Source organism: Mya arenaria, chromosome 5, assembly GCF_026914265.1.
Source record: "Mya arenaria isolate MELC-2E11 chromosome 5, ASM2691426v1".
Taxonomy (NCBI): Eukaryota; Metazoa; Mollusca; class Bivalvia; order Myida; family Myidae; genus Mya; species Mya arenaria.
In genome coordinates, this window is record NC_069126.1 from 5,359,851 (window position 1) to 5,377,119 (window position 17,269).

The 17,269-nt window shown below is 38.1% G+C and overlaps 1 protein-coding gene across 28 annotated transcripts in view; it reads left to right on the forward strand.

Moving 5' to 3' along the window:
• Nucleotides 1-17,269, forward strand: part of LOC128234667 (rho guanine nucleotide exchange factor 12-like) — a 103,586-nt gene that overhangs the window by 34,784 nt on the left and 51,533 nt on the right. For 25 of the 28 annotated variants that reach the window (XM_052949055.1, XM_052949060.1, XM_052949048.1 and 22 more), the window contains 7 exons: nucleotides 1,707-1,837; nucleotides 5,779-5,859; nucleotides 10,413-10,538; nucleotides 10,800-10,862; nucleotides 11,593-11,781; nucleotides 13,655-13,708; nucleotides 16,676-16,801. In XM_052949055.1, coding sequence (XP_052805015.1) covers nucleotides 1,707-1,837; nucleotides 5,779-5,859; nucleotides 10,413-10,538; nucleotides 10,800-10,862; nucleotides 11,593-11,781; nucleotides 13,655-13,708; nucleotides 16,676-16,801 — 770 coding nt within the window. The remainder of the gene's footprint in view (nucleotides 1-1,706; nucleotides 1,838-5,778; nucleotides 5,860-10,412; nucleotides 10,539-10,799; nucleotides 10,863-11,592; nucleotides 11,782-13,654; nucleotides 13,709-16,675; nucleotides 16,802-17,269) is intronic. The other 3 variants (XM_052949049.1, XM_052949064.1, XM_052949066.1) reach the window with 3 other exon arrangements.

Sequence of the window (17,269 nt, forward strand, 5' to 3'; positions counted from 1 at the left end):
CCTGGAACTGTTTTAGTGTTCATCAATATACACAAATTTGTTTGTAACTGAATAACAGGTAAGCATAAAGATGAATATTTCTGATCAATGACGGAACATGTTTTTAGCCTACTTGTCTGTGTTATATGTAAATAGTTGGTGAAACCATGAAAGCATTTACTGTAATTGTTGTGCAATACTGTCCCAAGGTCCTTAATGTCTTTAATTTGTTGGCACATCCATAAATTCAGTTAGATTTGTGAATATTCTGGCTGCATGTAGCTGTTTACAGTTCTATTCTAGGCAGAGCTGGTCATTACCTGCTACTTAGGATGCTAAATGGGGCTTACAGATTGAGCTTTAATCACCTATTGTCAGACTGGGTAGGTGGGGCTGTGCCTGTGTCATGTTAGGCAACAAAACCTGATAGAATGCTGGCTGCATCTCACGATGCTGGATGCATGTAAAACTTCCATGTTCTTCAGAGAAAAGAACCAGCTCTTGTCCTGTTAAAATGACATGAAAAGTGAAAGCTTTTTACCAGGTCTGACAGTGAGGCAATGGTCAAGGTTCAATTTTATTGGACATAAAACAGAATACTGACATTGACCAGAAGGTCTGACAGTGAGGCAATGTTCAAGATTCAGCTTTTTTAGACAAAACAGATTACCAACATTGACCAGACGGTCTGGCAGTGCGGCAATGGTCAAGATTCAGCTTTTGGACAAAACAGATTACTGACATTGACCAGAAGGTCTGACAGTGAGGCAATGGTCAAGATTCAGCTTATGGACAAAACAGATAAAAGCCATTGACCAGAACATCTGACAGTGAGGCAGTGTCATTTTCTGACATTGACCAGAACGTCTGACAGCGAAGCAATGGTCACTGACCAGAAATGTTTCTGACATAAGGTGACCTGATCTGAGACTAACCAGGATGTCTATTCCAATATATAAAATATATATATGATTATTTCTAGGAAATTCTAGAACATCAGTACTCAATATATGATGACCTGTTTATTGTCAGATTTGTATGAGTTTGGAACATTTTATTGGAGCCTAGATGTGCCATAATGTCTGCATAATCGGTGTGGTTAGTTGTTATGGCACAAGAAATAACCAGTGAGAGACTTGTTTTGATGTGCCTAATTAACTCCATGTCTGTCTAAACATGCTCTTCATTGAATGGAAACTGTGTTTTATTGTAGCCTTTGCCTTCTGACCAAACAGTTTCCAAGAAAACACCTTGTTCTTGTCCAGAAAACTAGGTTAACAGTTACATGAAGGTGTGAAAGTATTATGAAAAGGTGTAGTTTTTAAGTAGTCCTCAGTATGAGTTAAGTGTTGAACAAGGATCCTTGTGACTATTGTTTCGGTAGGGTGTATAACTTGGTCTTGTTAGAGCAGTATCTGTCAAAACATTAGTATCACAACATTTACGTCTTTATTAAATCACCTTGGATAATGTCAATCATAGTGATAGGCTTGATAGCCCCTGTTGTAGCTGAATGCACATCTCCAGTTGCAAGTATAAAACATCCTTTGTATTTTGATGGTGGATGCAATGAATAAATTAAGAATTAATTTAAATTCAAAATTTCAACAGATATAGCATAGAATATATGAACAGTAATAACAAGAATAAAGTTTGATACTCAGACACATGTTATATTTGTTTAAGTCCTAAGTTGTGTATAACCTCATGTGTTTTTCTTTTTCCAGCTGGTTCATACGTGGCGTTAACGTTACTGGGGAAGCCATCCACGTCACAACCCAGCCACTCTCGGGAGTCACTCATAGAGCATCGAGAACATCCAAATAGGGACTCCATATCCATACCGCAACCTGTTGATGTGAGTAATGGAAGATTGACTACAATTGATTGAAATGAAGAGTTACTTTATATGAATTTCATCATAATGATTAACAGTTAATACAACAGGTGTCCCTGCAGTTGCTCACATCCAAACAAACCCATATGTGAAGTAAGGCCAATCAGACATGTTAACTGTCTGAATGGCAACACCCACATCTGAAGTAAGGTCCACCACTCTAGCTTTAATGTACACATGTTAAGTCTGAATGGCAACACCCACATGTGAAGTAAGGCCCAGCACTCTTGCTGTAATATCCACATGTTAACTGTCTAAATGGCAACACCCACATGTGAAGTAAGGTCCACCACTCTAGCTTTAATGTTCACATATTAAGTCTGAATGGCAACACCCACATGTGAAGTAAGGCCCAGCACTCTAGCTTTAATGTTCACATATTAAGTCTGAATGGCAACACCCACATGTGAAGTAAGGTCCACCACTCTAGCTTTAATGTTCACATATTAAGTCTGAATGGCAACACCCACATGTGAAGTAAGGCCCAGCACTCTTGCTGTAATATCCACATGTTAACTGTCTGAATGGTAACACCCACATGTGAAGCAAGGCCCAGCACTCTTGCTGTAATATCCTTATGTTAATTGTGTGAATGGCAACACCCACATGTGAAGTAAGGCCCAGCACTCTAGCTTTAATATACACATGTTAACTGTCTGAATGGCAACACCCACATGTGAAGCAAGGCCCATCACTCTAGCTTTAATATACACATGTTAACTGTCTGAATGGCAACACCCACATGTGAAGCAAGGCCCATCACTCTAGCTTTAATATACAAATGTTAACTGTCTGAATGGCAACACCCACATGTGAAGCAAGGCCCAGCACTCTTGCTGTAATATCCACATGTTAACTGTCTGAATGGCAACACCCACATGTGAAGTAAGGCCCAGCACTCTTGCTGTAATATACACATGTTAACTGTCTGAATAACTGTCTGAATGGCAACACCCACATGTGAAATAAGGCCCATCACTCTAGCTTTAATATACACATGTTAACTGTCTGAATGGCAACACCCACATGTGAAGTAAGGCCCATCACTCTAGCTTTAATATACACATGTTAACTGTCTGAATGGCAACACCCACATGTGAAGTAAGGCCCAGCACTCTTGCTGTAATATCCACATGTTAACTGTCTGAATGGCAACACCCACATGTGAAGTAAGGTCCATCACTCTAGCTTTAATATACACATGTTAATTTCTGAATGGCAACACCCACATGTGAAGTAAGATCCATCACTCTAGCTTTAATATACACATGTTAACTGTCTGAATGGCAACACCCACATGTGAAGTAAGGCCCATCACTCTAGCTTTAATATACACATGTTGACTGTCTGAATGGCAACACCCACATGTGAAGTAAGGCCCAGCACTCTAGCTTTAATATACACATGTTAACTGTCTGAATGGCAACACCCACATATAAAGTAAGACCCATCAGTCTAGCTTTAATATACATGTATGTTAACTGTCTGAATGACAATTAACACCCACATGTGAAGTAAGGCCCATCACTCTAGCTTTAATATACAAATGTTAACTGTCTGAATGGCAACACCCACATATAAAGTAAGGCCCATCACTCTAGCATTAATATTTTGGTTGAGTTAATTTGCCCTTTGATTAACATTCTTCTATGCCAACTTATTTTGGCATTAATATTAGTACATTTTGTACATGGCGCCACGCAATTAAGTTCAATTCAGTTGATTTCACAGGTCGTTCACCAAGTTTATAGTAACGCACCCGTTCTGACCTACCTTCATGTTTATATTTTGATAGTTTGAGAAACCAGCAAGTGCAAAACTATTCAGAGAGATGAATGAATTTCCTTGATAAGTTATAATTGTTCTGTAATTGTTCAGACATGTGTTGGTTGTTTTGGTGCTAATGTAATTAGTCTGTAATAAAGTAATGGGTGCAGAAATAAATCTTGGTTTTGGAAGGGGGTGAAATATAATGTATTGAGATGTTAGAGTTAATATGCGCCATGTAGGCTCAATCTTGTAATCTTGGATCTTGTCTTAGGTATTAAAAAGATGTTGCTTCTGGCAGTAGAATCTTCAGTTTGTAATTTATTTGATAGTCTCTGGTTGATGTTTTTTTTGACAAATCCACACAATGTAATGGCTGAGGACAGTTTAGTTTAGGACAGTTATGGCTCTCTGTTACTGTTTATGATGTTAGTGGAGTAGGACCAGCTGCAGAGGAATAGTTTCATGATTTGTGAGCCAGGCTTTAAGGTGATTGTTTTAAAACACTAGATTCAGGTGCATTCACAGAAACATCATAATAATGTTAGTAACAATTGGCATGATATTATGTGAGTTATGGTTTCAATTGAGTGGAATACATACATGGAACAATCCTTTTTAATCATTTTCAGAAGCATCAAGTAAGTTTGAGTAATTGAATGTTACAAATAATCTTCATCGTAACACTTTCATGCTAATGTTTTAAAGACATCTCCTCAAAATGTAGTTGTTCCCTAATACTGTTTGTGAAATGACCCATGTACATTGTTCATTCCTATCTAATCATACCTCTCCCTCCTTGCTTCTAACACTCTTGAGATAAAAGGAAAACTATTATATACTATTGTATCTTTGTAATATTGTATTGCCTAAACTTATCTGTTGAACTGATTTATGTGTTGAGTGTTGGTGACATCGCATGGGGCTCAATGGAATTGCCAATTTGGCCATGTTTTAAAGTGTGCGTGGCATCACATGGGGCTTCATGGAATTGCCAATTTGGCCATTGTGTTTAAGTGTGCCTGGCATCACATGGGGCTCCATGGAATAGGCCATTGTGTAAAGTGTGTGTGGCATCACATGGGGCTCCATGGAATTGTGAAATTGGCCATTGTGTAAAGTGTGTGTGGCATCACATGGGGCTCCATGGAATTGCCAATTTGGTCGTTGTGTTACAGATCACATAAGTGCAACAAAAAAGAAATCCAATCCTCAATTCATATTTATAAATTTAAACCCTGAGCTTTGTTAACCTGTTATTTGCTTTAAAGAACATTTCTCAGAAAGAAAGAAAAGATGTCTTGAATAAACTTAAAAAGTCTTTTGAATTCTTGATTTAATCACTGGGATTTTGTCTTCTTTTATTTTCTGTTTTCAAACATCAAGCATTTTATCAAGAAATCTTTCAAATAAAAGGCAGTGATCCTCAAAAGTGGTGATCAATTTCCTGTAGTGAGCTAGTCTGTGTGTTTCTGTGGGCTTACAGAATTGTAAACCAATCTGATGCTATCTCTACAGATCACCATGGCTTTCCTGGAAAAGGCTAATCAAGAACTTGTCAAAATTACTGCAGGTTCATATAATCTGAAAACAATCATACAACAAAAACTCTTCATACATTCTACTGCATTTGATACTGTATCTAGTCAAATATTTCCAAATTCCTCAAAGCTTATGCAACAATCTCTAAGGTATTGCTCACATGTTTACATATTCTTGCTCTATCATGTGTTTCTTTTCATATATTTTCTGAAGCATGTGCTAAGTAACTTCGTTCCAAGATAAAATGTTTTATATGGATAAAAACATCGTAATCACACTGAATGTGTAACAATTACAGATGAGAATAAATTATTAAAGAAATAAAATTATACAATTATATTGAAAACCACATGTTGTTGTTGAATACAACATCAACTGTAAATAAAGATGTTTGTCACTTCCAGACCTACGTTCTAATATAACGAAAAGATGTGATCAGAAATATTATCGAACTTCTTGACTGCATCTCCCGTGAAGATCAACACATTACTAGAAGATCAACATCTAATGAACACAATGGTATTGTAGATATATGGTTGATATAAACATGATGTTTAGATACTGTTCTCACTCTTAAGCTTGTGTTCTTGCAGGCCCAAAAGGACAGGGAGTTACAGCAACAGAAATTGAAGACTCTTAATGCCATGTATGATGCCACCCATGAGGGGTATGAGGTAAGTTGTCGTTATCTACTATAAATGGAAGTCTAGATCTGCCCTTTAAAATTGACATCTAAACTGTGAATGACCAACTTGAAGTACATTGATTTCCACCTCAGTGTGACTGGTCGAGTGATTGAGTTGTCCGCCTTGCAATCAAAAGGTGGGTTAGATTTCCACGAAAGTGAGAGTGGGTTAGTGGTATAATTGTCAGCCTTTACCCTAGAGGTTGTGATGTTTGACTACACCAAGGGCTGAGAGTGGATAAGCGGTATAATTGTCAGCCTTTACCCTAGAGGTTGTGGGTTTGACCTTAACAGGGGCTGAGAGTGGATAAGCGGTATAATTGTCTGCCTTTACCCTAGAGGTTGTGGGTTTGACTTCACCAAGGGCTGAGAGTGGATAAGCGGTATAATTGTCAGCCTTTACCCTAGAGGTTGTGGGTTTGACCTTAACAGGGGCTGAGAGTGGATAAGCGGTATAATTGTCAGCCTTTACCCTAGAGGTTGTGGGTTTGACCTTAACAGGGGCTGAGAGTGGATAAGCGGTATAATTGTCTGCCTTTACCCTAGAGGTTGTGGGTTTGACTTCACCAGGGGCTGAGAGTGGATAAGCGGTATAATTGTCTGCCTTTACCCTAGAGGTTGTGGGTTTGACTTCACCAGGGGCTGAGAGTGGATAAGCGGTATAATTGTCAGCCTTTACCCTAGAGGTTGTGGGTTTGACCTTAACAGGGGCTGAGAGTGGATAAGCGGTATAATTGTCTGCCTTTACCCTAGAGGTTGTGGGTTTGACTTCACCAGGGGCTGAGAGTGGATAAGCGGTATAATTGTCAGCCTTTACCCTAGAGGTTGTGGGTTTGACTTCACCAGGGGCTGAGAGTGGATAAGCGGTATAATTGTCAGCCTTTACCCTAGAGGTTGTGGGTTTGACCTTAACAGGGGCTGAGAGTGGATAAGCGGTATAATTGTCAGCCTTTACCCTAGAGGTTGTGGGTTTTACTTCACCAGGGGCTGAGAGTGGATAAGCGGTATAATTGTCTGCCTTTACCCTAGAGGTTGTGGGTTTGACTTCACCAAGGGCTGAGAGTGGATAAGCGGTATAATTGTCAGCCTTTACCCTAGAGGTTGTGGGTTTGACTTCACCAGGGGCTGAGAGTGGATAAGTGGTATAATTGTCAGCCTTTACCCTAGAGGTTGTGGGTTTGACTTCACCAGGGGCTGAGAGTGGATAAGTGGTATAATTGTCAGCCTTTACCCTAGAGGTTGTGGGTTTGACTTCACCAAGGGCTGAGAGTGGATAAGCAGTATAATTGTCAGCCTTTACCCTAGAGGTTGTGGGTTTGACTTCACCAGGGGCTGAGAGTGGATAAGCGGTATAATTGTCTGCCTTTACCCTAGAGGTTGTGGGTTTGACCTTAACAGGGGCTGAGAGTGGATAAGCGGTATAATTGTCTGCCTTTACCCTAGAGGTTGTGGGTTTGACTTCACCAAGGGCTGAGAGTGGATAAGCGGTATAATTGTCTGCCTTTACCCTAGAGGTTGTGGGTTTGACTTCACCAGGGGCTGAGAGTGGATAAGCGGTATAATTGTCAGCCTTTACCCTAGAGATTGTGGGTTTGACTTCACCAAGGGCTGAGAGTGGATAAGCGGTATAATTGTCTGCCTTTACCCTAGAGGTTGTGGGTTTGACTTCACCAGGGGCTGAGAGTGGATAAGCGGTATAATTGTCAGCCTTTACCCTAGAGGTTGTGGGTTTGACTTCACCAAGGGCTGAGAGTGGATAAGCGGTATAATTGTCAGCCTTTACCCTAGAGGTTGTGGGTTTGACCTTAACAGGGGCTGAGAGTGGATAAGCTGTATAATTGTCTGCCTTTACCCTAGAGGATGTGGGTTTGACTTCACCAGGGGCTGAGAGTGGATAAGCGGTATAATTGTCAGCCTTTACCCTAGAGGTTGTGGGTTTGACTTCACCAGGGGCTGAGAGTGGATAAGCGGTATAATTGTCAGCCTTTACCCTAGAGGTTGTGGGTTTGACTTCACCAAGGGCTGAGAGTGGATAAGCGGTATAATTGTCAGCCTTTACCCTAGAGGTTGTGGGTTTGACCTTAACAGGGGCTGAGAGTGGATAAGCGGTATAATTGTCTGCCTTTACCCTAGAGGTTGTGGGTTTGACCTTAACAGGGGCTGAGAGTGGATAAGCGGTATAATTGTCTGCCTTTACCCTAGAGGTTGTGGGTTTGACTTCACCAAGGGCTGAGAGTGGATAAGCGGTATAATTGTCAGCCTTTACCCTAGAGATTGTGGGTTTGACTTCACCAAGGGCTGAGAGTGGATACCGTATTTTCTCGACTATAAGGCGATTCACTTATAAGACGGCCCCCTAACTTTGCCCATGAAATCTGGTGCTTTTTGTTTCGACTCGCTTATAAGACGGGGTCAATTTTAAGCAAATCTAAAATGCTAAAATTCTTCCTAATGTATAAAAATGTTCAAGCTCAACGGACAATTATCGACTTTCGCGGTAACCTGTTTTTGTTTTACTCAAAGAAAATGGCGTGTGAGCTCTCTATTTGGAGGTAGGTTAAAAATGAGTACATGGTTACGCGTTTAAGTTTGCAGGTCGTTACTTATCGGAATTTTAATAATTAATCAATAACAACATATGTTTGTTTTAGTTTATTTTTTTATTGAAGACACCAATGAAGTTCTTCGGCAAAATAAATGGCTTCAATAACATAACTGCGAAAAGCCGAGGCATGAATAGGTGTTTGTTTAGCAATAATGCTTTAGGCAATATTGTCCCTTGATTGGCGACGAACATAAAGGATTCATATTCGCATTGTCATTTGTTTGCTTAATCAAATTGACAGTTAGGTACCTACATCATATTAAGATTCCAATTTATTGATTTGATATATCTGTCAAACTAATTATACTGACACGCGCCATGAGAAAAAATGCAGATATAACGGTACACTGTGTGACGTCAGAGCACGCGCGGTGAAGAGATTTCGTGTTGTTGTTTACTTAATTGCCCCATACTTGTATCAGCAGACGATATACTGGATAGACAAATACACTATGTAAAAATTTACTGATTTTGACTTGACTCTTTTTTTAATATTTTATCGACTCGCTTATAAGACGGGTCCCCTACTTTTGGGGTAAAAATCGGGACCCAATTTCCCCGTCTTATAGTCGAGAAAATACGGTAAGCAGTATAATTGTCAGCCTTTACCCTAGAGGTTGTGGGTTTGACTTCACCAGGGGCTGAGAGTGGATAAGCGGTATAGTTGTCAGCCTTTACCCTAGAGGTTGTGGGTTTGACCTTAACAGGGGCTGAGAGTGGATAAGCGGTATAATTGTCAGCCTTTACCCTAGAGGTTGTGGGTTTGACCTTAACAGGGGCTGAGAGTGGATAAGCGGTATAATTGTCAGCCTTTACCCTAGAGGTTGTGGGTTTGACCTTAACAGGGGCTGAGAGTGGATAAGCGGTATAATTGTCAGCCTTTACCTTAGAGGTTGTGGGTTTGACCTTAACAGGGGCTGAGAGTGGATAAGCGGTATAATTGTCTGCCTTTACCCTAGAGGTTGTGGGTTTGACTTCACCAGGGGCTGAGAGTGGATAAGCGGTATAATTGTCTGCCTTTACCCTAGAGGTTGTGGGTTTGACTTCACCAGGGGCTGAGAGTGGATAAGCGGTATAATTGTCTGCCTTTACCCTAGAGGTTGTGGGTTTGACTTCACCAAGGGCTGAGAGTGGATAAGCGGTATAATTGTCAGCCTTTACCCTAGAGGTTGTGGGTTTGACTTCACCAAGGGCTGAGAGTGGATAAGCGGTATAATTGTCTGCCTTTACCCTAGAGGTTGTGGGTTTGACTTCACCAAGGGCTGAGAGTGGATAAGCAGTATAATTGTCAGCCTTTACCCTAGAGGTTGTGGGTTTGACCTTAACAGGGGCTGAGAGCGGATAAGCAGTATAATTGTCAGCCTTTACCCTAGAGATTGTGGGTTTGACCTTAACAGGGGCTGAGAGCGGATAAGCAGTATAATTGTCAGCCTTTACCCTAGAGGTTGTGGGTTTGACTTCACCAGGGGCTGAGAGTGGATAAGCGGTATAATTGTCTGCCTTTCACTAAAGAGGTTGACGGTTCAATCCCCACCAGAGTGAGATTCGTCTGTTTGTATAGGTGTCTACCTCTCACCTAAGAGGTTAGATCCCCACCAGGGTGAGAGTGGACATGTAGAATAGGTGTCTGCCTCTCACCCAAAATGTAGGTTCGATCTCCATCTGGGTGACAGGTGGTATAGTTGTCCACATTTCACCTAAGAGATTTTGTGTTTAATTTTCACTAGGGGTACCTTTCATAGCCTCAATAAGGCTAAAATACTGGTTCTACCCAAGTAAAAGACTGTAGACATCATACATACCTACAGCTTAAAGCCGTCTCCATGATAGAGGAACTAAATTAGTATCAGCCAAGTTTTGGTTAAGGGATATTTTCATGACAATCAATAACCAACATTCAATTATTAAATGTTTTATTCTTCTCTCCCCTTGTACAGAAATTGCGTAAGTCCTGCAAGGCGAACCCAGGTGACGCCAAACTCCAGGAACAGTTTAGGGACAAGGAGAGAACGTTAAAGACACTGGAGGCTCAGATCAATGCATTGTCTGGGAATGATACACAGGTGGGTAGGGGAATTGATCTTGCTTCAAAACTTGATGAAAACAGCAGTGAAAATGAAAGATTTTACCAAAAAGCTTTCTTAGAAGTTTGCCTGATTTACCTAACCATCCATGTGTTCAAATTCCAGTTGTTCTAATGTATCTCTTAAATTGCTTGTAAAACTGAATTTAATTTTCCATAAGGTTGTTTTCATACATACAAAAATGATTTATTATACAAGGTTGTCGAATGCTCACTCACATAACATTTGCTTATATTTCAGCTGCCACCCACCATAAGTGTAGATAGTTCAGAACAGATGACCACAGATTCGGGGCCAAGCGGGGTAGGTTACACACCACTATTATATCTTTGCTATGGTGACAACCAGCATTATCTCAATGTCTTCAAATTTTGCCCTTTTCTCTCTATAGATCCTCATAGTGAAATGAAATATTGTCATTTGCAAGATCAATCATTGTGCATGAATATGCCTGTCTTATAATTTGCACATGGAATATTTTTCAATGATCAAACGGGTGATTTAAGATAGTTATGTTTGGTGTTAGTTAATATAATAGTGATACGAAATATGACGTCTGCTTGTAAGTATAATATCTATCTACACCTGGCACAACAGAATATGCGTAATTTAGTAGGTTTTGTATTAAGCACACAATTAAGTACAAAAAATAATAATGCAGACAATACATGTTCAACTTTTATCATTAGACAGGTGTGCCAAGGTCTTTATCTCTTAGCAGTTAATCTGTGGTCTTCTCATGTTTCATGGGCAAAGTTGTTTTTTCATAGATTTATAACAGTGAGAGTTGTATGTTGTGTAAATGTTTAGTTTCTCTTTCAGCATTTAATGATATTGTGGGTTTATGAAACAATATCTGTGCTTATACCTGTCTATATAACAAATGTTGATAACTGTATATCAATGTTGCTTGATTCAGTAGAATAATTGTAGTTTGTCTCAGTCAGGATATGAATTAAAAGCATTTCGCTTTCAGTATTTTGTCAAGTTGACGAGTTAACTGAACATGTTTGTCGGTGTTTATTTCTGCCAGCTCTCCAAGAAAGATCGGAAACACATGCAGCACAGCTCGAGCCCGGGGTCCATGTTTCAGCCAAAAGATTCACAACAGAAAGGGGCCAATGTCTTTCGATCTAAGTCTGATGTCTCCTCACGAAAAACTGGCCTCTCTGAATATATGTTTGCCCCTCAGGCATACAAACGCACCGAATCTAGCCCTGAGGTAGCCATGTTGTTTTATCAATGTTTCTCTCACCACTAACTGACCGTAAATGTGTACGCCTGTGTGCCTAAGTCTTGACCGCTGTATCCAAATTGCAACCGTCACATTGTAACCCTTATATGACCTTGTGGTTTTGAAATTGGTTCCTTTGAATTTCAGTTACGTTATATAGCATAGTGTGGTTTTCTGTATACTCAGTTATTCGTACTTGTAACAATTGTTAAACATTTGTAATTTCTAAGCAATTCTCTGCCATGTAAGAGAACCTTCGTAAATATCTGCTTTATTCAGTTTTATTTCATTCTCATAATGTTAGAGGCTTTTGGCTGACAGAAGTATTCATTGCAATTTGTTACTGCTTACAATTATCTTTTGCAATATTTCACTGCATTCATTTGGCTGAAATATTGCTGTTAGTAAATGCTAGTTATATGAAATACAGGTTATGTAGCCAATTATATATACTGTAGGGAATGTTTCTACATATTATATTTATGTGTGCCTTACTATAATTAAACCTGGTTTTGGAACCTTTAAGAGTAAAATCCAGTTGAAATGAACCATTGTTTTAAAGTGGAGTATGTTTTTAAGGAACCTTTTTTTATCATGGAACTGTTTTTAAATGGAACATGTTATAATGTAACCTAGATAAAGTGGATACTGTTGTGATGGAATATGTTAAAAGAGAACATTGTTGTAACGGGACAGGTTATAATGAACTATTGTTACCATGGATACGTAGGTCTGCCAGTCTTCCCTTGCTCTACCAAAGAAAGTTAAGAAAAGCTCCAGTTTCAAAAGCTTTCGAAGAACGTATGCCAAGAAGATCAAGTCCGCTGTAAGATTTCTTCAACTTAATATAATAAAAATCTCCTTAAACCTTGGCTAACATTTTCTTATCAACTTACAAGGATGTGGACTTTCTTACACACACTGGGTTTATTGAACAGCAATATAGTTTGATATCTATAAACAGTATTTGAACTGGCCTATTGCGCTCTTATGGAGGCATGTTAATCATAGTATCATAACAGTGCACAGTGTCCATGCATAGATGCAGGGATTAATAGCAATGGAAAATAAATTGAGATAAAATATGGACAGTTCAATATACTTAATATACAAATAGTTTCCTATACTGTCATGATCTTCACCAGTTCTGTTTAGTTTTAAGCATGTGAACTCACATATTAGGTGTCGGTGTTTTTGCATGTATATTATTTGTCTGTCTTGAACTTTTATAAACAGTTTCGAAACTAACTTGAAACTTCTATTGTCTTTTGATGAAATTATATGTGCAAAATGTTGTAAACATTGTGACTTTATTGTGAATTTGTATGTTGTTGAAAGTCTTGATGCCATTTTCTTGTCAGCTTTTCTGTTTCTCAAAGAAAACATTAAAAAAAATATAGTCATAGCACAGATATCGTTGGTGAGCCATTAAAAAAGTGTTTTGGGATGAAAGAACTGTTATAAATATTCATGATAGTTATGTTTCCAAGGGCAGAAATGTCTTTCAGTGGCTTATATAATTGTGGAGTTATATCCCATGGCTGAATTGCGTTGATGGAGTAAAATGGACAAGCGGTAGCGTTGGTTGGTGGTGCTCTTGTTGATAATGTTTGTGATTGTAATGTTTCTGTTTTGTACAGCAGAATTCCAGAGGGAGTTTGGGATTAAGATACTGAAAGAAGCGAGCTGCCTCTGTCGTGTCAAATCGTTGTTGTTGTATTTTACATTATATTTCCCCCATCACTATGTAGTGCAGGCCTTTGCGGAGAAAAGCAGATTTTCTCCATTACGTGACCATTGTATGACACCAGTGATGTTTCTTGTGATGTAATGTTTTGTATTTTTTGTTCCATGTTTTTAGCGCACTGAGTCTTTTAGACGAAGACTCATGAAGCCTAAAATGACAATCAGGAAGGTAAACCGGCTGCGGCCTGCTTGATTGAACAAACTGTTTGAAACTAGTTTGATAGAAAAGTCTGTGCTTGATTTGGTTGATGCATTTTGGATGTGTGACTGATTATATCATGTGCTGTGATGTTTGGTTTGTTTACCCAGTCAGGTGCATAGATGTGTAGTGTAGCAAGAGTATGTTTTGATATAAATTGGAGGACGAGCTGGTTGCATTAATGAGATTTTGATTACTAAAACATGTTTTTCAGTCAATTGAAATATGTTTTGCTAAATATTTTGATTTAAAATAATTTGTTAGCAATTATTAATTTTACATTTTATAGTTTTTAAAGTTTAAAAAAAAAAAAATCGATGACAAAGCAAAATGATATGACAGGTCATGTTTTATTGACGTAGTTTAATGATGTGTAATTATTATACAGTGATACTGACATTCAAAAACGTTGTTGTTTTCATTACCCTTGAGTAGGTTTTAAGTATTCATGGATAATCGTGCACAAGAAATGTGGATATATATGTCATATACTCCGTTAGATCCTTTCATAACTATGGGTAGTTTGTTTTAGCTCCAGTTCACTGAACTGTCGGTCTTTATTGACTTTAATACATAGCAATGGTCCTGTATTTAGCTCTACATATTTATATCATGTTTCACCATTGCTTTTACTCATATTTGGAAAGAACCCTTTCAAAAGAATAAGAACTTGTATTACTTGCATACAGATTATTTTCTATGATATTTAATACCTTTAGAACCGCCATGCTGTACTGCTTACACAATTTTGGAATAGTTATCATGATATGGGTTGTTAAATTTTGATACCCAGGTTTTAATTAGAAAGTTTAAGTCGTAAAATATGCACTGTTGACTGTAAAAGGCAGAGAAGGAAGTTTTGGGCTTCAGCCCTATTTGACTTAAGATAACAGACCCAAGTGGGCTTGGTGAAATTTTTATCTCACTTTGGTTTAGGACTACTCGAAGGTTATTAGGGTGTAGTACATAGGTATATTTGGATTGCCATTTCTCTACCTGGATCATTTGTTAAAGGTAAACTATTTATGTTTACTATGTTTGTTTTACATGTGCTACAGAGTTTTAAAACTGTAATGACTGTATGAAATTCTCATGATTATTAGAAATCCTCACTATACATGAGATTATTTTCATCAAAATGAAGGTCATGATAACTCTTGATCATGGAAACAGGGACAGGTTGATCAAAATAATGCCGGCTTGACTCGCACACAGGATTTTGTTATCTTTACAAATTTGCACAATATATTATACTTTGATAGATATTAATATGGCGGATGCTGAATCTTCACTCTATTGTTTAGTAAATTGTACTTACAACAGTTCAGTATGCTGTTATTTGGGGTTGTAATCAGCTACTTTCCTGTCTTAAGATTGCAAAACTGTTAAAACAAATTCTTTACAAAGCTTGACTTTTGGGCGTTTATTAAGACACTCTGGGCTTTTATAACAAGATATTGTATATGTAAATTACCCTTTTATAATGCAAATAGCTCACAGGAAAAGTGTAGCCTGTCCAAACTGACAGCTTCAACAATATAAAACTTAAGCTTTCAAGTCAGAACTGTAAAAAGGCTTACAATGAATATAACCAGGTAATTAACATAAAGTAAAAATAAAATTCAAACTAATTGTTCAGATGAAAAGAAGTCATTTACAACTTGGCTAGTTCTACAAAAATGGTGTACATTAAATAAGTACCTAAGTTGACAATCTGAATTTCTACTCCTCTTTAACTGAATTTGTTAGTTATATCTTTCAGTATCATATGCAAAAGACAAAAAGTCATGTACATAAAAAATAACAAGGTTATTATTAATTAAACAAGATAATATATTCTAATTAAATGAACACATTTATATAACAAGTTCACGTTAACCATTGAAACTGTCATCTTGTAGAGAATCCGTGAGCTAGACACTAGTTTTATATATGCATGATTTAGATGTCTGTTCACATGATAGCTAGTGGTCGTAGCTTAGATATTTCTTAAGGTAGTCTCCTGTTATTGTGTTTATGTTTAGTTAGCGGGCTTGTATTACAAAATGCTGACTGGGATATCCCTTATACAGTCATGTTTGTGTTAGATAGGGAAACTGTGACCAGGTCATTCACATATGAAGGTCTTCATGACTGGTTTATTACTCTATTCGTTGCTGCGTTTAGTCCTCTAATTTGTGTTATTTTTGTGTGTCTATTTTCAAAGCCCTTCTACTGTGAGATATTTACATCGTTAAGTGCAGTGCAGCATAACATTGCGTATGTTAAAGTGATTAATGAAAGATTTTAATGACAAATATCCCTGTGATACGTTTTTGGGTGATTATAAAAGCATGTGGAATGATTTTTACCTCAAAAACTAATATGCAGTGGTTTAAGGGCATGAATAATGTTAATGGCGTTTAATATGATCTTGTTGGAGTTTTGTATATCTTATCAAAACATGGTGCATAATAATGGTGTAAAATACCTGGATTACATTTGTGTGGTTTAAGTATGATTGATGTTTAAGCATTTCTTTGATATTTAAAATGTCGAAGTTTTTATGTTAAATGTTAAATGTGAACGTAATTCTTATGTACTTAACTGATATTCATTTTTTTTTTTAAATGTGTTAAACATTTGCAGAATATACCTGATTGTTATACAACTATGACTGTATGCATTGTTCATTGTGAGTTCTGTTTTGGACACAAGTATGTGTAAGTGTGTGACCAGCAAATAAAGCTGTCACACCTCCAGGACACTGGTCACCGGCCTGAATGGTGGACAAACAGGGGACATACATCTGTCACCATGGAATGCTTTGATGTGCAAAAGAATTTATATGCTTGAAATTCTCCATGGAAGTTGTCATTTTTCATGATTTTGTTGCAAATATGCAGAATGATTTTTTAGATGTCACAGAATATATTAAAACCTTTTGCTTTATTTCAGACTGCGTCAGTGCCTTACTCTGTGTCTGATGTGGGCTCGGATTCCCCTTGCACTAGCCCCAGTTCATCCCCCACCCCAACACAGAACCCAGATATAGACCCCGTAACAGCCGACTCTGGAATAGAGGTATGACAACACTTTCACTAATTATTTTAAAACCCCAAACACCAACCCACCAAGATCTCAGACAAACATTCCAGGGTATTAAGTAGTTAACCCTTACAATGCGCACTTCTACCTAATGTTCACATGCACAGTCAATAACCCATCAAAGGGTTTTAATGTAGACATCACCATTTCCCACCCCGCCCCACAAGAGTAAACACAGGTTTGAAAAATAAGATGTATGCTTAAATAACTCTCCCAATAAGTGTACCACAGATGCAGACCCCATCCCAAAGAGAAGTAAATTTTGTTGGCTGATTTCCGTTAAGATCTAATGGCTGTCAGAAGAAGCAGAAGTTAACAAACCTGTTCTGCTACAGGTCTACTTTGTCACTTGATGTTAAGTATTGTTATTGCCTTCTGAGTGTGATAATAGCAACATCCATTAGGCCGGTGGGAGGGACAAATGCAAAAGTAATATATTTTCAG